This window comes from Haemorhous mexicanus, chromosome 1 (assembly GCF_027477595.1).
Source record: "Haemorhous mexicanus isolate bHaeMex1 chromosome 1, bHaeMex1.pri, whole genome shotgun sequence".
In the NCBI taxonomy this organism is placed as follows: domain Eukaryota; kingdom Metazoa; phylum Chordata; class Aves; order Passeriformes; family Fringillidae; genus Haemorhous; species Haemorhous mexicanus.
Genome location: NC_082341.1, coordinates 65175540 through 65201436, shown reverse-complemented (window position 1 = coordinate 65201436; position 25897 = coordinate 65175540). Strand labels below are relative to the sequence as shown.

The 25897-nt window shown below is 40.0% G+C and overlaps 1 protein-coding gene across 1 annotated transcript; it reads left to right on the top strand.

Moving 5' to 3' along the window:
- Positions 1-311: 311 nt before the first annotated feature.
- RNF182 (ring finger protein 182) lies at positions 312-2250 on the top strand. The gene has a single exon (XM_059843147.1). The coding sequence runs from the start codon at positions 513-515 to the stop codon at positions 1248-1250; it is 738 nt and encodes a 245-aa protein (XP_059699130.1). The 5' UTR covers positions 312-512; the 3' UTR covers positions 1251-2250.
- Positions 2251-25897: the final 23647 nt, after the last annotated feature.

Genomic DNA, 25897 nt, shown 5'->3' with positions numbered 1-25897 from the left:
GGCTGAATCACTCAGAGCTTCATCTCTAAAATAAATCCTTGCAGTATGATGCTAAGTTTCATCATCATGACTGTTATATAGGCTTCATATGCCACAGAAAGCAGCTACCTTAGAGGTAGCTTTAGCAAAGGAAGCTGAGCTTATAAAAAGTAGAACTTGCATATTTCATTTGCTAAAGCTTTCCCTCTCCGTTTTCCTCTCTCCCCTTCCCTTTGCTTTTCCCCTTCCCTTTCCCCTTCCCCTGCCCCTTTCCTTTCCTGTTTTTGCCTTCGCTTTCAACAAAAAATCCACTTTGGCTTTTTCAGATGGACGCCTGGCTCAGAGTAAAGGACATGCAGTGAACAACCCCTAGCAGAAGCTGAAAATGGATGATGTCTACTGATGCTTTTCAACGAAGTCATCTCCTCTTTTTCTGTGTGAGATGGGTGATAGGAAAATGTTCTAAAATAAGGCAGAGTGACCTCTTCATCCCTTGCCTTCTCTTTCCACGAGCCTGAAAACTGCCTGAAGAGATGACCACTCAGCTACCAGAGGAGTCCGTGGAGACCCAGAGCTCGGATGAGCTTGAGTGCAAGATCTGTTACAACCGCTATAACCTGCGGCAGAGAAAGCCAAAAGTGCTGGAGTGCTGTCACAGAGTGTGTGCCAAATGCCTTTGCAAGATCATAGACTTTGGGGATTCCCCACAAGGAGTCATAGTGTGCCCGTTCTGCAGGTTTGAAACGTGCCTGCCGGACGATGAGGTCAGTAGTCTTCCTGATGACAACAACATCCTTCTGAATTTAGCTTGTGGGGGAAAGGGAAAGAAGTGCCTACCAGACAACCCAACAGAACTGCTGTTGACTCCCAAAAGGCTGGCATCTCTGGTTAGCCCTTCTCACACCTCTTCTAATTGCCTGGTTATAACAATCATGGAAGTACAAAGAGAAAGTCCCCAGACTCTGAACTCAACCCCCGTGGTGGAATTTTACAGGCCTACAAGTTTTGACTCTGTTGCAACTGTGTCCCACAACTGGACAGTGTGGAACTGCACATCTTTGCTCTTCCAGACCTCGATTCGGGTGCTAGTGTGGTTGCTAGGGCTGCTGTACTTTAGCTCTTTGCCTTTAGGGATTTATTTACTGGTATCCAAGAAAGTCACCCTTGGGGTTGTCTTTGTAAGCCTTGTTCCTTCGAGCCTTGTTATTCTCATGATTTATGGCTTTTGCCAGTGTGTTTGCCATGAAGTTCTAGACTGCATGTCTTCTTGATAACAAATACAGTAAAAAAAAGGTGTGTTGCCAGATGTGTAGCATAGTTGATTTATCCAGTTTTTGTATTCTTTGTATTCTTATTAATTCTTATTGTCCATCCCACTAAATGGAAGCACTGGCCCTAGTTACGTGGTTCCTTTTTTTCCAACTGAATTTGACACCCCTCATCCCAAGCATTTTTTGAGCTAAGAACTGGAAATAAAAATTGCATGTTGATTTTGAAGGGCTGAATTTTAGAAAGGGATAAAGCAAAATTGCCAAACTTGGTGCCTGCTGCTCCTGCCACTGTTCAAATGAGTAGAACTTTGCTTTGTATGGGACTGATCAAGTCAGTTCATGCTGTAGGATTCATCCAAGAAGAAATTACTGTAGCAGACACCTTCCAGATGCAAGTACTGCATCTCTTCACCCAAAGCATCTCATGCTCTGAAATATCTGTTATTTATAATCCATCATCATTTATAGCAAATTAAATCACTCCATTAGTTAATATTCTAAGAAGAATAAAACAAACTACCAATTTTTTAGTTCTTGCTGCAGCAAAAATACTTGTGGGAGGCCAACTTTTTTTTTTTCTAATGTTAAAAACTTGTCTCCAGAACACTTTACCCAAAGAGAAGCCCTTTTTTCCTTGTCATATAGTTGCAGCTCACTGTGAAATATTCCTGCTAATGAGGACTTCTGGGGACCCAGCCACGTGCTTGCTGTTCTCCAGGTGCACTTATTTCAGTGTACACACCTTAGGCTTCCCTTTGAGGGTTCAGAGCTCTGCAGATTTCTCTAGCTATGTTCTGTTATGCTTACCCTCCCTCCCAGCATTTCCACCACCACCAGTGACATTTCCAAGCCTCCAGTTCTTCCTAATGGATGAGCAGCCTCATGTACATGTACTCTGTGGTAGCTGTGCTGGAGAATTTGGCTTATGTGAATTTAGCTCCCAAGATAGACTTTTATTCCCAACCATTAGGAAATAGATCTTCAGTCAGTGATATAAATTTGAGGAAAAAAAATCTGAAATTGTTAACTTGGATTTTGTTTGGTTGGTTTTTGGGTTTGTCTGTCTGTTTGTTTGTTTGTTTGTTTGTTTGTTTGTTTTTGTTCTGAGTTCACAGAATGAGCACTGTAAGGAGATAACGTGACTTTGGGAAGATTTTTGTTTAAGGCACAGTCCTTCAAAATGTTTTAGTACTCTGAACTCCCCCTGTCACCACTGTGAGTTGATGGCAATCTAGATGTGGCAATTAGCATGTCTCCATTAGTGGAGCTCAGAGGAATTACTGATACTTTACCATTCCACAAATAGAACCAGGCCCTGTAAGGCTTGCTTGTATGTTGCATGGTTTAGACTATTTTTTGAACTACTGGAAGAACACAAAAATAAGTAATATTTAATGTTTATGTGTATAACTAGGTCTAGCAACACCGCAGCTGCAAACTGGTTTTCTTGTGCACAGCAGAGTGGAGTTGAGCAGTGCAAGCCTGGTTTTTGGGTCTGGCACAAGACTTAGTCATTTCAGGGCAGTGTAAAAGGGAGAGGGCTTTGTTGCATGAAAATTGAATGTATGGCCTAACAATATACTCTTAGAGCAAACAGACTTTGGTAAGAATGAAAAAATGACAGTGGGAAAAGCAGAGCCTGTCAAGAGGATTTGAAGTTAAGCTGGTTCAATTTTTGTAGATGTCACAGGTGGTATCTGCAGTTTTATTCCTATTGCAAACAGAGAAAATGTGGAAATGTAAAGGTCCTGCTTTTCTTGACCCTCATTTTATAATAGTGCATATATATGTGTGTGTATGTACATATAGACACATATGTGAGAAGAAAACTTACAGCAAAATCGTAGTTTCCAAGTGTATGGAGTTATGGAGCTATGTATTGAATGATTAAAGGAAATGTTTCAGACTTTTCTGTAATGACAATAATTATGCCTAAAATATTTTCAAAATTCCTAGAAAATGCTGTTCCTAAGTAGTTGTTTTTAATGTTTGTGGTAAAGCACATGTAGTTAGAAGAGGAATCATCTCCAGTCAAGGTTTGACTCATCTATGAACTCATAAATTTTAAGTATCCAACAACAATCATGTCAAAAAGAAACTAAAATAGAAACCTACGTGGTTTTATAGAACTTCATGACTTTTGGAAAGATGTATTTGTAGTGTTAAGGGTTTATATGTTTTAGGATTTGTTCAATTTGTCTGAATATAGTGTCTCTAATAAAGGGCTAACAGAGGATATAGGTTTTGCAAATGTGTGATATATATGAATTACCTCTGCACAACATGCTCTACAGTGCTACCTGTTGTCCTTTCCTTTTGATTTTCAGCTGATTATCGTAGCTCCAGCACCAGGTATTTTGTACTCTGTTTTAAAACAGAGCCTAATTGTAGCAAAATTACAGTGGTATCAGTTACACATCACAGCACAAATTAATACACCTGTTGTTATACTGCTCTACTTTTCAGACTGCCAGCCCATTAAATTTATGCTGTTATTTCAGGCTGTGCTGCATTTCTAACCCACTCAAAGATGCAAGTGTGCAAAAGCATATTGATTGTACAGCTATGCTGCCACTCAGCCAGAGCATGCTATTGCAACTTTGGGATCATAAAATACCTATATGACTTACAATATGGCCATTGAGAATTGCTGGGAGATAAATCTCAATTATTTGTGGAGAAGAATTTTTGCTGTGTGACTGAGACTAGAAGAACTTCAGATATTACTCTTTCCTTATTTTTATTCTCTACCCTCCCTTAAACTTTGAACTGAAAGCTCTTGTGTCCTCTGCAGTGGAATAACTGTGCTGAAATCAATGTAAATGGGGCTAAAATCAAGACTGTCATACTTCTCTGCCTGGTTTTCCTTCCTTTTCTCTGACTGATTTTCTCTCCTTGGAAAGTAATGGCTCCTGGGGTTGTAAAATACTGCCTGCACACCAAGGCAATTCCCTTTCAGTGGGATTTATTCCTGCTATGCCCAGACATGACTCAACCAAGTACAAAGTGCTAGAAATTCATTACTACAGGATTAATTTAGCCCAAATGAGATTTTTTGTTTTGTTTTGTTTTTAATTCCTGCTTATCCTATGGATGCAGGCTCCATCCTTGCCAGCTGCCCATTTACAGTATGACATTGTGGTATCCCTGGGGGCTGAGGCAGGATGATGCAGGAGCAGCTGCCGGGCACAGCTTAGGAAGGACGTGCAGAGCTGGGCCATCCTGTGAGCAGGACTTGGTGAGGGATGAAGATCTGCAGGTGTGGCTTCAGCCCAGAGCCTAAAGGGCAATTAACAGAGCGTGGGTTAACAGAGTCTCTGGGCTCTTACATAGGAAGTGGGGCTGGGGTTGGGCTGACTGAGAAGCTGAGCCAAGCAGAGAGGGGGGTTTGTCTATGCCTGGGACAAAGGCGCTGTTTTGAATAATATTTTGGGGTAGAGCTGCTGCAAACAGTTTAATGTTTTCCATACTGACCCTTCTGGGGTTTAAAATTCATTTGGTAATTAAATTAATTCCCTGTTATTACAGGGAATAACTGTTATTACAGTTGAGAACATTTACTTTCCAAATGACAAAGTATTGAACTTCATTCTAATTTAAACAGACCCTTAGGTTTGGGCATACTCCCACTGTTACATTAACTATTTAAAGCTATGGGACTGGCCAAAGTAAGGGCTGATGTCTTTGATTTAGCTGCATTGTGAGCTTTGGTAGGTCCTGCTATATTGATTACCGGCCCACAAAACTGTATATGCTAATATAAAGCACTTAAAATAGGCAAGCTCTTGTCCTGATAACATTATTGGCAAACTTCAGGGTTGCCAGTGTTTAACGATGTACCCAAAAATAGACTCTTCCAAACAGACTTGATTACCTGAAGAGACAGATAAGTTGGTCAGAGCATGATGCTGATAACACCAAGGTCATGGCTTCAATCCCTGTATGGACCATTCACTTGAAAGTTGGACTCCGTGATCTTTGTGGGATCACGGAATTCTCTTCCAACTCAGAGAATTCTCTGGTTCTGTGGAGTCCAGCAGCACACATCCAGATAGACAAGAACAGAACAGGAAAACACAGATTTCCACCCAAGTGACTACACTTTAACCTGAGGAAGAGGAACTGAGGAGGTTCACAAGAAGGTAGATTATGTTTTCGAGAGAGCTCCTTGTTATTGGGTACAGGGCCATTGTTTTTCTTTATTTTAACCAGTTCTAGTGGTAGATTCAACTCACTATTCCTCTTACTTTTCTGCCCCTTCTCATGAAATAAGTCTACATGAACTGTGGATAAACAGTACTTTGAAATGAAGCAATCTTTATTACTACACTGAGTTTGCAGCCCCGTCCAGCAGGGCAAGGCTAATACTGAAAATATGGCAAATTGCAGCCAGGATGCAAGAGTGAACAGGGTGCAGGGTGCAGCAGCATGTTGTTGAAACAGTTTTGATGTCAAAGCATGGGGCTGTGTCCTGCCTTGTCTTGGCTGGTTCAAAATTACTGAGAGGCTGCCACAAGGCTGAGAACCTGAGCTGTCCCAAGCATGGCTCAACACCCACCCCTGCATTGCCTCTGGGACAGTTCACTTCAGCTGTGCAGCTTGATTTCTTGTACAGAAAGAACATCATGATTTCATCTTCCTGCATGGATGGTGGATAGAGTGAAAGATACACAGTGTTGCACTTTTAAACATTTTGACTATCCTAAGGCTTCTCAGGGTTGGGTTTTTTTTTCATTTCTTCATATTTATTTCTACAAAGCAAGACAGTGCACTTTATTTTAAATGGAGTAGAGCCTTCAAGGATTTAAAAAAAAAAAAAAACAGAAAAAGGAAAAATGTGGGGAAGAACTGAGAACTTTGAAATAATTTTAAGATATTCAAAGTGATAGAAAGAGACCGAGTATCTTTTTACTTTCATACTAGCAGACTAGATGTTATCCTTTGAATGACATCAGTAAATATTTAGTGCTGGAGATTCCTGAGGGAGTTGATAAATCTGCCAGACCTTAGGCACACACCCCATACTCCACTACTTTTCTGTAAAGCACAATTCTTCTTTTGCATCAGCCACCTCTGTCAAAGTTGAAACATCACAGTTCACAAAGAGTTCTGGCACAAAGAATAAATCCCCAGTCTGGGGACAGTAAATCATCTTTTTAGAGACACGTGTGACAGTAGCAAAGCTTTCAGTGTTAGACCTTAAACAAAGAGAAGTCATCTTGCAGTCTGAATTGCTAGCATAAATTTAATTTTAAATCAAGTTTCATTGTGCTGGGCAACACTACAACTAGAAAACATTTTTTTATTTTTCTGCTTTTTGCTATCCAAATGTGGTTTGCATTTTAAAAAATGTATTAAATTGTAGAAATCAGAGATGAATAGGAAGAAGCCTAATAAGTAATTTTATCCATTTCCTTCGCCCCTGTAGAGATGAATGCTTTGTCTAGTCTGGTTTTAAATATCTAAAGTGATGAGGCCTCCACCTCTTCCCACAAGGGACTTCTCAGCCATTTAATAGGCTTCTTTGTTAGGAAATACTTGCCTCATACTGATCCCATTTTTTTTCTTCTGCATAATGTACTCCCTTTCTTCTATGCCCACTATTTTAACTTTTATGAAATCTGGGAAATGTATCATATTTATCCATTTCATACTGTAGCTGAATAATTCATAATCCTTGTTATTCAAGTAACAAAAGAGATTAAGCAACCAGTAGCTGAGCAGCTAATACTTCACTGAGATGGTGTACCATGCACCAGTGGGTATATTTCCTGGCAAGTCCTGGCTCACACTGCTTTCTGCATTAGGGAGTGAAAAATGTCAAGAATGTCAAGTGAAACTGAAGAAATGCATCTTCCCAAGTGCATGCATGGCACTATTACTGAAATTTCAAGAGGTGCTGAGGCAAACAGCCTGCTTCTTTGGATAGAGCTTTTCTTTCTAAAAGTGGATGATTTTATTAAAAGCACGTTTTCAACAAGCATTTGAATTTTCTTTTCATAAGAAAACCTCTAGATGAGAACCACACTATGTCAAAACTCTTTAACTTGTTGAGAGACAAGGCTGGATTGATTGCCACTCACTGCTAAGCAGTTTTTGCTGACAGCTTAGCTCAGAAGAAAAAATGAATCCAGCGCTACAGAGTTTGAAAAGATGCCTTTGCAACTGTGTCACTGGAATAAGAGCTGTGCTTGAAAAAATGACTCATGTTTTGACAACAGTAACTGCATTTCTGATTTAATTACAACATATTAGATAATCCTCTGCCTCATTCAAAGGACAAGAAGGAGCAGTGTGACTAAGGAAATCCAAGGTGGACAGCTTGATTTTTTATGGTTTTGCATTCAAATGCTACTTACTTCAAAAAAGCAGTGCTATGCTTTATGCTGACCCTGAGCCAGGTGGGAGGTCTGCTGGGTCTCTCTAACCTCAGAGCGGTAGTGGATGCACATAAAAAAGGTATATGAGGAGCTCACATGGATGTAGAGCTCCTCATATACCCCCTGATATATGGCAATCCTCAGTTGGAGATCTCGAGATGGAGGTTGTGTCTGTGGGTTTCATCCTTGCCTATGGACTTCTTTGCATTCCTTTAAATGTTGTGTTTAACCCATTTTTAGGTGCCCACTTGGCACCTATAAATTCCCACAGCATAGGGTCCTACAATTTAATTCTATACTTGTTGGAAAAGGTCTGCTTGTCTTAAAAAGCCCTGAGATACTTCTGCCCTACTTATTCCAATAAGGAAAGCAGTTCTGAGGTATGATGGCACATTGTTTCCTCTACAGATTCTCCTCAGAGTTTCTCTCCTCTAGTTTCTCCTCAGAACTTCATCTCTCCTTGGAGATGGTAAAGTCAGGGTTTTGTCCCTCACACTTCTCCTCAACTGCCTTTTGTCCAAGCTGAACATCCCAGTCTGTTTGATCTCTCCTTAGGCAGCGGGCTTTCCACGCTCACCACCAGCCACTGCACTTGCCTGAACCTTTTCTACTGCTTCCTCTTTTTTACTTTGAGGAGGGATGAAGCATTTAGAAATGGATTCTAATTAGTGCCATTTGTTGATAAGCCATGTGACCACACAAGGTACCTGTACTCCTACAGCCATGGAAATGCTTTGTCATTTTTATTGGCCCTGACAGCACATCTGAGGTGTTACTCTTGATTATTGTTAGTTTATGTGTTATATGGATGTGCATTGATAAACCCACTAACATGTGAGTTTATCCTGTGCATTCTAATAGGCCTGTTTAAATTGTCTGGTTCACATGGGTGCAGGAGACAGTAGATTCCAGAAAATACTTAATTTAATCTTGGCACAGGCTGTATGGATTTTAGCTCTGTTAAGAACATGGCCTGACACTGCTGGACTGAGCAGCCACTCATCATCTCTCTCTGCCATAGTGGTGGCACCTACCTCACCCACTTGCTTCAGCCGTACCAAACTGCAGCCTAGAGCTTTTTTTATTGCAAGAATACTTTTTTCTTCTAAACATCTTTTCCTGAATCTTTTATTTCCTTAAACCCCGTGGCCTTTTTCATGTCCTTCTTTCTTCATTCCAAGACTAGGAGGTGCTCTCAGATAAAATTATTAATAATGATGCTGTTTAGACAGTAAGTTCATTACATTGGGTTCTTCATACTGCCTAGTAGGGCAAAGGTTTGGGGTCTTTTCCTTCAGATGTCCTACCAGATATAAGCAGGGACCTCAGCATTTTGCTGTCCTGGTTCTCACAGAAGGCTCCTTGCAGCCCCTGAGGGTCTTCATGCTGATGCTCTTTACATCAGTGTCCCATCTGTTAGTTAGAAAAACTGAGTGACTCTAATGAAACATTATTATTGCACTAAAACTAGATAGAGCTTATTCTCTTTCAGCAAAGAAAGAAATTATGAGGCTGAAACTTTTTGGGGCACTTCCAGGGTCAGCTGCAAATCTCTATCGACTTTTTTTGTTTGTTTTTAGTAATTAAACACAATGATAAAACCAGGTCAGTGAGGCTGCATGAATCATGCAGATAGTTAATGAAATTTCACAAGGTGCTGAAAATGTTGGGGGGGGAAAGGGATTTAAAAAAAAAAGAAAATGGAGGAAAAGGCTTGCTCACACAATAGGGCTTGGGTGGAGAGGGCAAACAGCTGTAGATCTTCTACAAGAGATTGCAGAAACAATGCACAAAGACAGGTAGAATGTGAAGAATGTGTGTGTGTATGCTCATGTGTCTTATGGACACATTGTAGAGTGAAATTCTCAATCCAACAAACTTGAAAACAGGAAGTTTTAATCATATATTGCTTTACTTTTTACTTTGCCACAAAAATCCGTAGGTCTTAAATTCCAGATCAAGTTGAGGCTTACCAAATGTAACATGAGTTTTATGAGAGGAGTTTGGCTGCTGTAACTTTGCCTTCTATGGCTGTCTTTTTTAGATTGATGAGGAAAAGTCATGGTGTGGGAACTTCTTTTTGTTTGTGTTTATTTTACAAGTGGAACAATGAAATCTACCATAATCTTGCAGACAAGGAAACTATGGCATGGAAGAAAATGGCAAAAATAGAACCATTCCTATCTGAAATAATGAAGTACTAATGTAAAAGCAATTGTTTCACTCAATAAAACTTTAATTTTTCAGTAAAGATTTGTCATGACAAGCATATTTCTTAATGTCTGTGTTTGAAGGTCTTTCAGATTTTATTCCTGTTATTCATTGGAACAGTTTAAAAAAATAGACTGAAGGGGAGTATGTGATAGTATTTCACAGTGTTTTAACGAAATAGACAAAATATTTGTGTTTACTGCACAAGTATGCAAAGTGTTTGGTGCAAAGGAAGACTGCAAGAAAACTAAATTAAAGCTAGACAAATTTCTGGATGATCACTCAACCATGTGTTTTTAAAATAAAATGACAGCATGTACAAGGGAGCATTCCAGGTAGCAGCCAGAAAGTAGTTTGCAGCATGTATTTTGCATCGGAGTCCTACATTTTCTGGCCTTGCCAACTGGTTATGAAAAACACAGGGCTGATTCCTGGTTTAGAGAAGGATGCTCTTGCCAGGAAACCCTTAGTGCAGGCACCTCTAAAGCCTGAGTGCCCAAGTGTTTGGTGCTTTTGGAGGCAGCCAGCTGTGGCTTGGGCTGTCCCTCGCGATGTCAGGGAGGTGTCGGTGGAGCCCGGTCTCAGGGACACGGATGGGATTTGCACACACGTGTACTGGGAAATGGAGCTGCTCAGCCAAGACACGCTCCCCTGGCATGAATTATTCCTTCTTTTAGCAGGACTGCAAGGAGTAAGAGTGTTGTGTAATTCTGCTGGCTTCAAGTGCAGCTAGACCACAAAGGAGTGCAACTCACAGGGGTGAGGTATGTGATCTTGTAGAAGGGGGTAGAATAGGAAGATTTTGTCACACCAGCCAGTATGTGGCCACCTGTGTAATTTGTATTTTGAATGGATGAGACTTTGGTTTAGCGATGGCTAGATATAAAACTCACGCAGTTCTTCCTTATATTTTAAATTGCAAAACCTTCCCTGCTATGCTTTGCTTCCTTCTTCGCTGTTATGCTGGAATGGCCCAGAACTGATCAGCTTTCTGATATTCGGATCTCACGAGCCTCTAAGCTTGCAGATCTTTGAACCCTGGATTGTAGGCCAAACCCACTCTGAGCTGAAAGCAACCCATCCTTAGAAAAAGGTGGATGTGTGTGGTAATCACATATCCTCTGACCAGAGAGAGACACAGCTCTCCCAGGATTTTCCTGGGAAGCTGTGAGGAAGCTCAGAGAAAGAATTAAAATTATTATTATCTCAATTTCTACACCAGGCAGGCAATCTCTGTTTGTCAAAGGTGTTTACAAGAAGGAGTCATCTCTTCCTGACCAACAGGTGAGAGAAGGTTCCTAAAGGCCAATCAGGTCTTAGGTCCACCATTGTTTCTATAAGAACTGTAGATTTCTAATAATAAAGTGCCTTTTTCATGCTTTCTGACGATAGAGTCTCTGTATCACCTTTGTCTGTCCCCGATACCCCTTTGGTGATAGATGTGTACTGTCTACCCCTCTTTCTAGTGTAGAAATAAAATATCAGATTAAAATGTATAGATGTGTACTGTCTACCGCTCTTTCTAGTGTAGAAATAAAATATCAGATTAAAATGTATAGATGTGTACTGTCTACCCCTCTTTCTAGTGTAGAAATAAAATATCAGATTAAAATGTAGGCATTTGTTTTGTTCTGTGGTAAATTCAAACATGAAGTTTCTTTTCAACTTCATTTTTACCACCTCAGAATTTCATCTATTTCTCCTGGTTTGTTCTGACAAAACTTTATGCAGAAAATCAAGTGCAGGACATAAACAAATGAGAGAGAATGTAATCTTCACTTGCAAGTTCTTTGTTTCTTTACCGAACAGTATTCATAAAAGCAGCATAAAAAATAAATTGGGAAAATAGGCATCCAGATATCCAGACTGAACTTTTAGCACTTTGCCAGCATTGCTGGAACCTCCAAAGATGAAAATAAATGAAGCTTAGACCAATGTTCTTTATATGTTAAGGCTAAAATTCAGCTCTCTCCCTCCTCAAACACAGAAAATATCAGTAGCTGCTTATGAACCGCAAAGGGATGCAAACCTGCCCCTCTTAGCGCTGACATGTTGTTTGAAAGGAGAATTATCTGATGGTCAGTTTGCCTGGAGACATTGGTGTTTGACTTGGGACTAAGGCCCTGGCAGGAGCAGGGGAGTGCGCCTCAACATCACCTGGTTGTCCATCCCTACGGCAACAAGGGCTGGGAAGAGCTGGGAGAACTGTGACTCCCAGGCCTTGAACAATGAGGACATTTAGAGATGCTTCTTGAAGGATGTTGCCTGCCAGCTGTGCCTGCTTGTCTGAAACGTGAATCGTGGCTGTCTCCTTGAGCAAGGAGATGCAGCTGAACCATGTGGCGCCAGACATCTCTGGGAAACCCTACAGAGCAAACTGAGTGTGCTTCAAGGGGAGAATTGGGAGGAAGAGCCTTGTGGGTATCTTTACAGGGCAGCAAGGGAAGCAGCCCTGGATTCCTGTTAATAAGAAGAGAGATGGTGTATTTCATTCCCAGCATTGCCTGGGATTACCTGGTACATGCAGCTTTTGTTGCATGAAGCATTCTGCCCCGCTGCAGCACCCTGCACTGCTGGTGCAGCACAGACTCACATTGCCTGCACAGCTTTGTCCACTCCCACTCTGCACAGCCATTGAAGCTGTAGGACAGCTACACCTGGGCATTGGCAAAGCCAGCACGTCCTCCCATCCTGTCCCCATGGCTTGCACACATCTGGCACCGAGCACTCACAGCCCCTCCTTTCCCAGAGGCCAGCACCATAACTCTCCTTGCCTGTCCCTCTCCCAGCTCTCTGCTGCCCCTGCCTGCCTTGCTGCTGGGTGGGAGCGAATTTATCTGAAACGAGAATTATTATTCTTGGAGAGAAAAAAAATCTTCACAATTTTGACACATATGGAGGCTTCAGGTTTTTGGACATCATAAAGTGAAAAGAGTAAGGTGAAGGTCCCACATAATCTCTGCAGGTGACTGTCCCAGCAGCCTGTGCCACACGTGCTGCTCTTCCTTGTGAGCACACCCTCAGACTACAAGAAAAACTCCCTCAGACCTCCTTGCATATTGGTCAGTGGTGGTTTCCAAACCCAGACAGAATAAACAGGGTAAGGTGGATGCCCTGCTCCAGCACTTTGCTACCTGGAAAGTATAGGGCAGCATCTGTGGGGAAGCAAAGGGAAGTGGGGGAGCAGGAGTGGGGGCCCCCAGAGAGGACAGTGATGTGTAATGAGTAGGGAAGACCATGTGGTGGGGAGGTCAAACCGGGAGGTGGAGGCTAATGAAAACTCAAACCCCATCCTGAACTGAAAAACCTTCTGTAAAGACTCTTTATGCATCAGTCTTCCTTAAGGAAAATTTGTCTGTGAGCAAATGGCTCGTAAAATTAATACCAGTGACAGGTAAAATTGGGCAAGAAAAAGTGAGACCGTCACCGGTTAGCTTGGAGGCTCTCCAGTCAGGCATGTCAGATGAGTTTTTCCTAGGCTAAAGAGCCTGCTAAAGCTGTCTCAGACCTATCAGTGGTCCTCTTCAAAAATTTGGGAAGGATATAAGAAATATCAGGAAGAAGGGAAAAGACAGGAATGTTTATATTTTTCAAAGAGGATTGGGTAGGAGCAGGGAATTAGTGACTGGTCAGCTCTTGGCAGCTCTCTGTGGTTCCCCTGATCAAGCCACTCCTATACTTGAAGGCAGATGCAGGACTACCCATTGCTCCTGCTATGATTGTGTCTCAGAATGATTGAAAAATTTCGTATTTGTTATGGTAAAGGAAAAATCCAAGGTGAAGGTAAAAGCATAAAGGGAAAAATCTACTATAAAAAATATGCTGTGGGAGTTGCATGCCTCTGAATCACCTAGGATTCATTTAATAACCAATTGTTTCAGTAAAACTGTAGTAAAAGAAATTTTCTATTGACATGGGTTTACTTCAACAGCTGCCAAGCACAAATCAAGGAATGTTTACTTTGGTGCCTTTGTCTGACAGAGAAGGATTGTTTCTGGCAAGCACTTTATATTGTATTAAGATATCAGTCAAAACAAACAAGAATGTGAAAATTGCATTTCAAAAGCAATCTAAAGCCACCATGGAGAGTCTCAAACATTAGAGGACACAGTAAGAGTTGGTGTGTTGGTATATTCAAAGAATGGCAATATATTTCCCTCTTTTACATTCTTGATGTGAGTGCAACTCTTCTTGATCCATGGATCTATTCTTTTAGCACAGAGAATAGTGCTCAGAGTTTACGATGGCAATGACTGTTTTTCCCTGCACCCAGATATCCCCACCATCAATGTGTTTGTGTGAAAAATTTGAGTAGGTAATTGAGCTCCAGGCAAGTCACAAATAACTCCTGTATTTCCACCATGGAATACCAGAAGGGTTAGAGAATAGGGAATACAGCAGATCAAAGCATAACATATTTAAAATCCTTTCCAGTTAACAATTTATGTGCTGCATATAGCAAATAGCAAGTCAAAAATACTTCAGGTATGTAATTTCTTCTTTCATCTTTACATGGTTTTCTTAACATATGACTGTTGACAGAGATTTTCATGAGTGGTTTTTTTTTCCAGTTGCTTTGCTGTGTGACTTCACCTTTAAATTCTTCAAGCTGACAAAGCCTTCAGTAGCTCAGTGTACCAGAAGCTCCTGCTGATAGTCCCACTACAGCATCTTAATTGCAAACCAGAGATGATAGCTCATGTTCAAAGAGCACACACAGAGGTAGGACCAGTGATCTATCTGAGCTCTGTTACAGTGTGAAGTCTTTCTGAGAATGCTGCAGGCTAGCAGAGAGAGAACAAAAATTTAAAATGACATATCAAGAGTGCTCCCCAAACCAAGGGAAGGCCGTGCAGCTCTTTCTCATGTGTGAAAAGCTGTACACTCTATCTCTCCTCGGGCCCAGCACCACACCAAGATGTGCCTGTATGTGAAGTGCCTGATGTTACTGAAGTCACTGATGGGGTTTTCTCCCTTCTTTTCTGTGGGTAGGGGAATGAGTGTGTAGGATGCCTCCTACATCTAGTGGATGACATTAAAACCCACCAGCATGCTTTAAAAACATAAACGATTGTCATCACGTTAAAGGTGACACAAAGAAATGCATCTTGCAGCTGCAGCAGCAAGGGGTGAAGAATGAAGATGGAGGATGGCAAAGTGCATCCCGAGAGCAGCTTGGAATGGTGCAAGGGAAGGTGCAAGATGCAGGGGAAGCTCTGCCTGCCACACAGGTGAGTCCTGCTCCTACCTGGAGCAGGAAAAGGATTCCATGGTGCTGGAAAAGGAACCTCAACAAACTGGTCTTGGGTAAGCTTCCAGTTATTATAAACCATGGGGTGCATGAATGGTAAAACTAGAAATCCAACACTCGGGAAAGTATCTTAGAGCAGGGAGCAGAGAGGTAATTTAGATTTGCTGAGGGGACCTGCTGTTCTAGCATGATGACCTAAGGAGGTTACCCAACCTGGATATCTCTGATGTCTGCCTCCCCACCTGTACCAGGCAGCTGCAACTCAATGGATACCAGGATGATTGGCTAAAGCTGTGTCATTGTTCACCAGAGTGGGGCCATCGCTGAGCCAGAAGTGGTGGAAAACGGGAAGCACAAAAGCTGCAGCAAGATGCAGCAACACACACAGACAAATGCTGCATTGCAAAGTGATGCAATTTAGGATCAGAGACTTATACTGTACAAGCTGAGGCAGTAAATCAGTGAGGACAGCACTGTAACAGCATGATCTTCTCTGAAAGCTTCCCACTGCAGTCTCATGGGATCCCTCTGACACAGGTATTCCTCTTTCCTCATCCAATCCCACAGATAAGAGCTGGACCTTATGATAATACTGACCTTACTTGAGCCTATGCTGTCCAATCAGCTCACCCTGAAACTGCAAAGAGAAATGGAAAGGAAATGGAGACAGATGTGGGTCTTCATGGAGACAGATTTGAGTCCTGTGAGTCTTCACAAGTGAGTGCTCCTGCCTCGAGGATGGTCCCTGTGAAGCACTGAGGTTTTCATCTTTCTAAGTTACTTTGCTAAAAGTCCACATGCCCTAGCACTTCCCTCAGGCAAATGATGCCATGCATTGGTCAGCAGTATTGAAGGCCCCCAGCAGAATCTAGAAAGGTGTCAGGGTTAGCATTTCCCTGTGGAATATTTATTTGAATTTGGGGTTTGCACGGTCTACTACATTAGGTAATCCTGCCATAGCCCTCCAGCTGTCTTTACTTTGATGAGCTTCTCTATGCTTCTAATTTGTTATAATCAATAACTTCCTGTTAAGACTGATATCCCTTGCCATCATTCTAAAATACAATTAGAAGGTCCATAAAAGGCAGGGAATTCACAATTTTATAGAACCAGATCAGCCCTGAGTCTTCACATTAGTTTCTCCATAGGGTCCGACTACATGTGAATAAAACAGACCTCCTTTTATTGGATTTGTTTTGGAGAGAAGTGTGGTTTACCTTATAAGATTCCTGTTAATGTTTTGGAGAGAAGTGTGGTTTACCTTATAAGATTCCTGTTAATGAGGTGACTCTGAATTCTTATTTGCCTCAATCAGAAGGGGTTTAAAATGAAGATGGTATCCTTGTGGGTCTAAGTCAGGAAAATATTTGTGTGTGCGCTGGTGTGAGACATGGGGTCTGAGCACACTCTATTGTCAAGGAAATTTATTTTTAGACAGAGGTAAATTTAAACAGCATGCTAAAACCTGTCTTGAACTGGGACTCAGTAGAAGCATTAACCTGGCTGGATTTCCCTACTGGCATTCAGTTTACCTAAGTAATTTGAACCACTAGCAAAAAGAAAAAAACATATAGTATCAAAACTTTGCTAGCAATGGTGTTTGTGTATACTGCAAATGTGTCATCAGTTGCCTTTTGATAGTGTTTGTAACACTGAACTGTTAATTACAGTCTTGTGTAATCTTGAATTAGTAATTACAGTTTGGTGTAATCCAACGCCTTAAAATGTTTCTTTTAGTTGTATTTTTGTTTTACTAAATTCACTGGTGTTGCATAAGCTTTTCATTAGTACTGGTTGCTGTTGACATCAAAATTGGTAAGTAAATTTAGCACAATACACTAATGTGCAAATAGAATACTTCTTAATGAGTCTTTGGGGGATTTTTTAGATCATCCCTTCCCCCCCCCCTTAAGACTACAGCAGCAATACAAAGCATCATATCTTTGCCTTCCACAAGTGCTGACTGCCTTCGTGCATTCTTCAGCCTTCTGCTGTGTTTCCACAGCAGCAGCAATCTTCACAGTTCACACAATAAAATTATTAAGCAAACTGTCATAATATTATGGTAAGATAAATCCATCTACCTGGCCACAGTTCATTTGCATTTTACAAATCATCGACAAATTTTATATGGAACATGTGAAAACAAAATGCTTTTGACAGGAGATGGAGATGATTTTGGAGTTCTTTATTAGTGTGGATGATGGTAATAGAAAATATGTAAATCACTGCTATACTCCTGCTCATTATGAAGATCTTTAAATATAGTAATAAAAACACTAGAAGCACTTTGCATTGTTTAAATCAGCTCAAATAGAAACCAACCCATAGATTTCTGTGACATTCTGTCTTAGGTGCTTAGAATGAAAATGACAGAGAATGAGGAGCTGAACAAAAGGTGGTTACCTAACCTCTCTGGGTCCTGAAAGCTTGTAGATTACAGGTTATTACAGTGCCTAAATGATAGGAATATTTTTGATAAAAACTTTCTTCTACCTCACTGAAAAGCCACAGATCAAAAAGCAATACTAGAGCATGGGGGATCAAAGCCAATTTAGGATGGCTGCTTTGTTTATTTTTATGTCTTTGCATTTTCAAAATGGGTTCTAATTGTTCCTTGAAATGGTCCTGCCTTTAGCTCTATACTTCTGAATTCAGTTTATTTTAAAAATTTGGTCTCCTTCATTCAGCAGCAAACTCCCAGTTAAAAACAATGCAGGATACAACAGTGACTATTTATTTCTAGAATATATAATGAATACAATTCTTAGAGAAAGGAGAAGAATGTATTTTTCTAACAAAAGTGAGAGGATTATAAACCACACCAAGCTAAAAGTGAGTAAGTTTAAGCTGGGTGTTATTCTGTGTTTGCATCTCCCTCAGGAGTGAAGAGGAGGAGATTCATGTCACCAAACAGCAGGGTCTGGTCCCATTTGAACACAACATTTATAGCAGTTATCACAAATGTCTAGAAAAGCCAGTCTTGTGTTTGGGTTCAGTGATAAAATACAGGATTCTAAGGTATGGGATCTACTGGAATAAATCACAGCTTCTCTGAACTACATTTCACATATCATTTGAAATTACTGACTGCAAGATTCCAGTCACTGGCAAGTTTCTGTGCTCTGTGGCATCTTTGGAGATCCAGTGGTGTAACTGAAGTGAGCTTACAGTTCACTAGGCAGAAAGCCATTGCTGTTACTACCTTCATGACATTCCATCAGTACCCATTTCTTTGTGTCACCACCATTCCTGACCCCCTGACCACTTTCTCAGAAGCTGGACTGATCCTTCCTGCTAGCAGAGCACCTACATAGGCCCTCAGATCTGTCAATTATTCAGTGTGAACTGCCTGATGAAAAATATTGCATCAATTCACCCCTTAAGAAGCCAGTACATCGAAGTGGTTTGAACCATACCCAGCCACTCTTCCAAGATGGATTAATTTGCAGGCAACTTCATCTTGAATTTCAAATTCCCAGCTCTACCTTATTTTTTTTGTTTAAATTTCTGGTTTTTGAAAAATCTTACTGAAAAAAATTGTATCACAGAGAATCCAAAGTCAACAGAAACTTCTGCAAAAACAGAGCTAGGACTTGCAGGAGAACCTACACTGCAGGCAGTACAAGCTGGAAAGAGAGAGAAAGAGAGAAAGAGCTGGAACAGAAACTGGGGTTGTTATCTTGCATTACTGTGTAAGAAGATGGAATCAAACTCACATAAACACCTGATGGAAAAACAACAACAGGCAGAAAGAAGATGCTAATGATAGGCATGAATTTGAACCATGGTTATCTGCAGAGCTAACAAAAGCTTCATTTCTTAAATGAATAAGAGGAAACACTTCACATAAAGACCACTGAGAAATCTGTGCAATTAGCTTCTCAGCACAGATGTTACTCAATTGAATTCAAATTAGGGAGTAACAACTCCTAAGCTTGCTAAGATTCATCTGAATTTGAAGTATAAGATTCAAATGTAGATGATCAAACAACAGCATGATTTATCTGTTAGACGTATCAAAAGAACTGAGCCTGGGGTTTGAATGAGCACAGGGCTTTAAGCCACTTTGTGCAACATGGTATTTCTGCTCTCTCTGATCATTTCTTCATCTTTCTCTTTCATTTTTTTAAGATTTCTTTTTGTGTCATGACCAAAGTACACTGCTCATGCATAAGGGGATTGCTCAAATCCCAAGTTTTCCTTTATTTCTGATTTCATTTGCATGAAAGTTTTACTCAACTCCTTCCCATTCTGGAGAAAGAGGAGCCATGTGAAGACTCCTGCTGTCTACTCCAGCTGGCCCTGGATCAGCCATGATCCAAGCCCTAAACTCCCCCCTCCTGCTCTGCTCTCAACTTGCCACTCTCAGAAATGGCTGAGCATCTTCCACAAGGATGTGAGCCACTTTGATTCCTACCAATTTGACAACACAGCTTCTTCTCCCAAGATTTTGCCTTGACATAATTCTGTGTATAGAGGGAATTAGGAATGCATTAGTGCATTAGTGTTGCAAAGTGTTCTTTCTGAGACATTTGTGGAAAGTACTTTTTAAACATATAAGGCTGTATTTCTGAATTGTAGAAAAGAAGTGTGCTTTCCCCTAAATATTTGATTATCTGTGTAAAAAATGCTGCTTCTATTCTTTAGTGTCTTAAGGGACAAATGCCTGTCCTCATGATAATTATTTATTATAAACAGAACTTCCCAGAGCATTAGAGAAGATGAGAAAACAAACTTGGACCAGATGTTCGTCACACTATTTAAGGCATTATTGGAAGTTACTCAGATCTTGTGGTGATGGCTGTTGTATAAAAAGCTATGCAGAATAGAAACTAACAAGTGAGAAGCTTTCAAGCCCAAATGAAAATAGAATTAAATTGTCCAACTGTGCAACTGAGTATTCTACTTTGTTGTATGTAGTCTGATAGGCTTTGCTTTGTTATCTAGAACATTTCATTGGGTTAAATTTGTTTGTGTGTAACTCCATAGGGTTTAATACACTCATAGAAGAGTTTAGTTTGGTCTGTTGGATGCTGGGTGTTTTGTGTGTGCAGCATAATTCCTAGGAGAAGATTACTTAAAGATAAAAATGTTACTTAAATATCAAGACATGGTCATCTTCCACTTGAGACCCAAGAGAGAAAAATAAAAATGTCGACAAATTAAGAGTTGGTAGTTGTCCCGGAAAATGAGTTAAAATGCATTTCAAATTTTTTTTTCCATAGTTCCTTGCGAAATATTTCTATGATGTTGGAGAGAAAGATGTCTTGTGTGAGGGTTTTGCTTATCCTATATTTAATTAATTTCTATCTTCATGATTTAAACCTTAAAGCTACAGAGACTAATTAGGCAATGCTATAACAAGGAACACTGAACTGTAATTATTATTTATTCAAATCAGTGGAAGAATTACCAGGGCTTATGTTAAAGATAATAGAAGCTAATGGAGGAAGAAGCAAAGGAGGCCAATAGTGATTTTAACTGCATATTGTAATAATTTAACTTCATATTGTCAGCCACCCAACAGTGCAAAAGTAGCCATCTAATTGACACCCTGAAATAGGGGCCTGCTGATGTTGGCTTGTGAGTTATTAATTTCAACCATAATTTTTTCAAATGACCTCTTTTTAAAGAAAAATCATTGGGAAAAATTTATATATAGGGTATGAACACTAGTATTACTAGCTGGTTGATGAAATAAAGTTTCCTGGCTGCTTCCACTGCAGCCAGGAAAAAGCTGCAGAGCTATATTTGCCTGATATTTTCTCTGTATTTAAAATGTGTGGTTCTTTGCTCATTCTCTGAAAGACTCCAGACTGTTTAATTGCAGCAAGTGCCCACGGCTTTTCATCTGCAGTTTTAACCCACCAGTTACTTCCCAGCTGCACTCCTAGCATTCAAAAAGCCAATTCCAGCTGCATTTTAATCTCACTGAAAAGTTTCAACTCTCCCCAAATGGAATAGTGCCCAGCTGAACTGCCCAAGGGTCCCCTTCCCTTCACCCCATTCCTTCCAAACACAGTCCAGCTAACAAACTTGTCAGAGCTGGTGCTGTCTACACTACAATATAGTACCAGGGTTTAATACAGGCAAAGATCCTGATCTAGAGATAAACTAGCTGATGCAGAACATCAGTATTGGCAGCCCAGATATGTTCTCCTCTGATCTAGTATGTAACACTTTGGATCAGTTGAACAAAAACATTCTCATTCTGGTCAATACAAAAATATTTCCATTTGACCTAATCAGGTAAAAATTGAGATTTTGTGTAAACTGTCTTGCATTTAGTTGTACTTTCTGGAAATGAGGCCCAATGTCACTTGGGACTCAAGGTGCTAGTAATGAAAAGAGAAGAGGAAGCCATTTAAAGCTGTATTTCTCTTTCAAGTTTCTCAAGTTTCCCAGATCCCAGATTGATTTCTCTGCCTCTCTGTTAATGTGACTTCCCCCAAAGTCACAGGAGATGAAAGCAGTATATGTGTGTGTATAATTTCAACAATGTGTGCTTCTTGCCAAAGAAAAATCAATATGTAAAATCACCTTGTAAGATATTATTTTTCCATTTCATAAAGAAGAAATGTGCTTGCTTTCCTCCCATGCAGCCTCAGGTCATGTGCATTTCTCTAACTTCATGTGCGTACACAAGGAAGGGAACATGGCAGGGCACAATCACAGCCTGGAAGGATATCACAAAATACTTGAGATGCAGAAATGGCCATGGCATGACTGCATGAAGAAAAGTTCAGTGTATAGAACCCTGAAGTCTCCTGCATTTCTGCAAATTTGGGGACTGGTCAGTTGCCACAGGGATCCAAGAGCTAAAATCCTTTTGTTTCAATGAAAGCACAGCGGTCACTTTCAGCTAGTGAAACCTTGGGGCTCCTTGGGGCAGCCACAACCATGGGATTTGAGAGATTAATCTGCTTGCCTTTACCTCCACAAATATATGTCCTCACTGTCCATTTACTGGAACTACTTCAGTACTAGCCTAACAATTCATAATGATTTCCTTGCTCCTAGTAGTGTGCTGCCTTCAGTTCAATCCTGAAGACACAGGTGATAAAAGTTAATGTCCAGATGGGTTATATGTATTGAAAACACAATATTATATTGTTAGTTTCATACAATGTGTCTGATTTTTTGTGTCTGAGCTCCAAAATGCTGCAACAAAGATGTGGTTTTGCTACATAATCTTCTTATTTGTTTTTTAAATCTTTCATTCAGATTTATGCAGATGTTCAGTCTGCAGCTATGCAAAATTTCAGATGGTTGTAGACATAGAAAACAAGATCACAAGTGTGTACATAAGCAAAATGCCTCAGCAATGCTGATTTGAAAACCTGAGCTGACTGTCCCCACTTCATCTCTGCATAGCTGGCTGATTAGCATTTGGTTTTTTAACTTACCTCTTCAAAGTACAGCAAGTGTACAGCTTGGTTCTTCTGAAGCATTTCCATATGAGTTTTTACACGGCATCTGAAATGGAACTTCAGATGTCATCACACCTACCCCATCTGTCCTCGAGCCGACGTAAAAAGAAACTGCTGACACACACTTCCACACTCAGAGAAATGTTCCTGAGTCTTACTGACAGGCATTGCTCTGTTTCAACCACTGCTGTTATAAAAGCCCCTTGGAACAAAGACATCCTTTTCATTTTGGTGTGGCACTTAGCATTGCAATGTCCCAGTCTGTGGCTAGGGCCCTGAGATGCAATGGGAATAGAAATAATGTTGTAATACAGGCACTTGGAAAATTCTGCTCAGCTGGCTTTCTCGTGCGAGAATTTGGCTTTGCTCTCGATGAGGTCATGTGAAAGGAGCATTTATTTATTTATTCATTATTTTTGCATATGTACAAAAGGGTTCTGGAAGTGCATCCTCAGCACCTTTTACACAGCTACAAATTATCTTTATAAAAATATCACTAAAGCAAAGTGCAGAGCAGCCACTCAAAAATAAATAGTTAAAAATACATTTGGCAAATGAAAAGCTGGAATCACATTTCTATATTAGTGAGATTCTTCCCCGAGCACAGTCCTGTTCAGGGGAAAATGAGGGTCTTTATACTTTACCCATAGAGTCAACAGAAAGGATGTCTTTCAGAGTTTGAGACCTTAATGAGTTCCAGTGCCTAAAGGCCAGATGTAAACTCCATGGAAGGCCTTTAGATTTCAAGTGACTTTCTTTACACAGCAAAGATGGATGGCATCAGCGTGTGTGAGATTCCCCTGATTTTCTGTGTTTCTATCAGTCAAGAAATTACATCTATTCTTCCAGCTATCCATGTCCTCAGTATTACATCAAAATAAGAAGGACAAGACTCTCAGTGGATAGAAAATATTGAGATAATTTTCCCATCAACAGCTGTAGGAAAGTAAAGACATAACAAAAAATGGTGGGTCCTTACTAGGTTAGGGTCTCTTCTAAGACAGAAATTATGGCTGTCAGCTTCTGTCGCATTTAAAAGTGTTTCTTTGGATTAGAGTTATACAAAAAATCTAAATACTTCATGGAAATAGTTCTGCTGAAAGTTTTAAATTACCTTCTGGGTGATATTGTGAACACAGCATTTTAACCTGGAAAGATGTAATGATTTAGTCATTTGGGCCAACTATTTTTGTCAGGCACTGCCAATTGAGTGATCTTCCTTAGGAGAAGATCACTCAATCTTTAGGGGTTTCTTTGTTTTAAACATAAATTCTGTTTTTTAAAACATAAAGTAACTTTTTTACCTTGTTTTGTTAAAAAAAAATGCACGTACATCATTTACCATTCCTTCAGGAAAGCATGTAAAGCAAAAAATGTCAAACTTTTTCAGACATTCACAGTCACCTTAACAATACTGAGATAACTTAAATGTATAATGAGTTTCTACTTGTCCTAGTGAATTGTAGGGGCTTTTCCTTGTTGATGAAAATATATGAATAAAAAGTCAGCAACAATAATTTAGGGGCTTTACCTCTGCAATACAGGAATTATAATAATATTGCGATTTCCCACAGTGATTCCAAAAAGGATATTCATTAGTGTTTAGCAGGCAGAGTACATATCTCTGTACATATAATACTCTCAATGAAAAGATGTGAAATGAAAGTCTTCCATGTGTATAAACTCATAAAAAGCTCTTCCAAAAGCCAGACCACCTTGCTCATTCAGATGGCCAAGTCATAACTGAAATAATGAAAATTTCATCTTTTTAAAATCTGTTTTTTCATTTTGGCACTCCAGCAGCATTTTGCATCAATTAGGTACTCACTTCAGCAGCTGTAACTTACCTAAATGTATTTAGATGACTGCAAAGACTATTTTTGTCGGATTTTTACAAAATCAACCTGTTCAAACCTTACACCAACAACATGGGTATTCTGTAGGGTTTCTGCCAATTCTGGAAAAGGTATTTTCTCCTGACAAGCAATCAGCTTTCTGCTATTATTAAAAATTATTCAATGGCATTTTTGCCATCTGTTATGATGTGTACTCTTTTTTAATGTAATGAAATTTTACACTTAAGTGCAGAGTAGAAAAGTTTCTACACAAGCAAGATCTATCTCAAAACAACTAGGCACCCAGAACTGTAATCTTTTTTCACATATTGCCAAAAATGTTTCAAGCACTTATGTCCCCAAATGACCTTACTGATGCAAAATCTTTTTTGGACTGCTTTCTTTCATCTGGAAATGCAACAAAACATTATAACCTAGACTATTGGTCAGTAATGAAAGGAAACATGTTACTTCTTTCAGCCATAATATTGATTCATAATACCTTGCAGTTAGGGAGTGAAATTTTATTTTCTGAATGATCTGCATTTTATGTAAAAGGAATTGTGGTCTAGCAGAATCCTAAAGAAATGAGGGTTCACTCTTAGTTGGCAATTTCCTTTCTCTTTCTGAATAGTTAAGCAGTTACCTATCACAAGTTAAAGATGTCTTCTTCCAGGTCTTTTGGCCTCACAATATTTATTTTTGGAAAGTTCTAGGTGATGTTGACATTTTAATGTTTTTTCCAAATACACAGGCATTTATTTTATGCAATTTTTATGGTTATAAAGGGAATCATATCTCAGTCCTCTCGTGAGTCACTTCAAGTGCACCCCAGCAGAGATCACTCTTCATGTCAGCTGTAGAGGGGAACATTCCCTATTTTAAGATGAGTCTACAGTGCTCTGTAGAGCAACCAGTCTCAGCCCAGACACACAGTCAGTTTCTGTCATTTATGTCACCTCCCCAGGGAGTCTTTGACCAGGTCTCATATTTAAGTCATGATTAGAAGAAACAAAGCATTAGATAACATCTAGGGTATTTTAGGTAACTTACGCTTGCATCTGTCTCTCCTATGCACCATTCCTTGCATGGACTGTCTTCTCTGAGCCCTCACCAAGTCTGTGTGACTTCTACAAAGGCAACTGACATTTCAGAAAGTACATCATGGACCTTGTCGGCGTTTCTCAGAGTTTGTAGAGTCACTGGTCATTCCTAAACAAATAATGCTTCCAGGCTCAGAAGGAGTTTGATTGCATGTCCTCAAGGACATTGGGTTGGCAGTGTGTTTATGGGTCCTCAGTGCCAGTTAACAGGCATCTGCCAAGAAGCTAAAGTTTTCTGAACTGAAACATTGCAGTTGTCCAGAAAATGCTTCTATAACCAGTTCAGTGAACCTAGAGTTCCTATGGAATATTACACAAAAGAGAAACTCTTCCTCTCTGGACTACAGAGTTTGCATTTTTCCATGGAGGCAAAAAGAATTATTTGTATCCAACAAGAGAGTACATTTGACAGTACCTTACAATACATTAACAAT

What these genes read in the sequence shown, in the direction of transcription:
- RNF182 (XM_059843147.1), top strand. Translation starts at nt 513, where the DNA reads ATGACCACTCAGCTACCAGAGGAGTCCGTGGAGACCCAGAGCTCGGAT.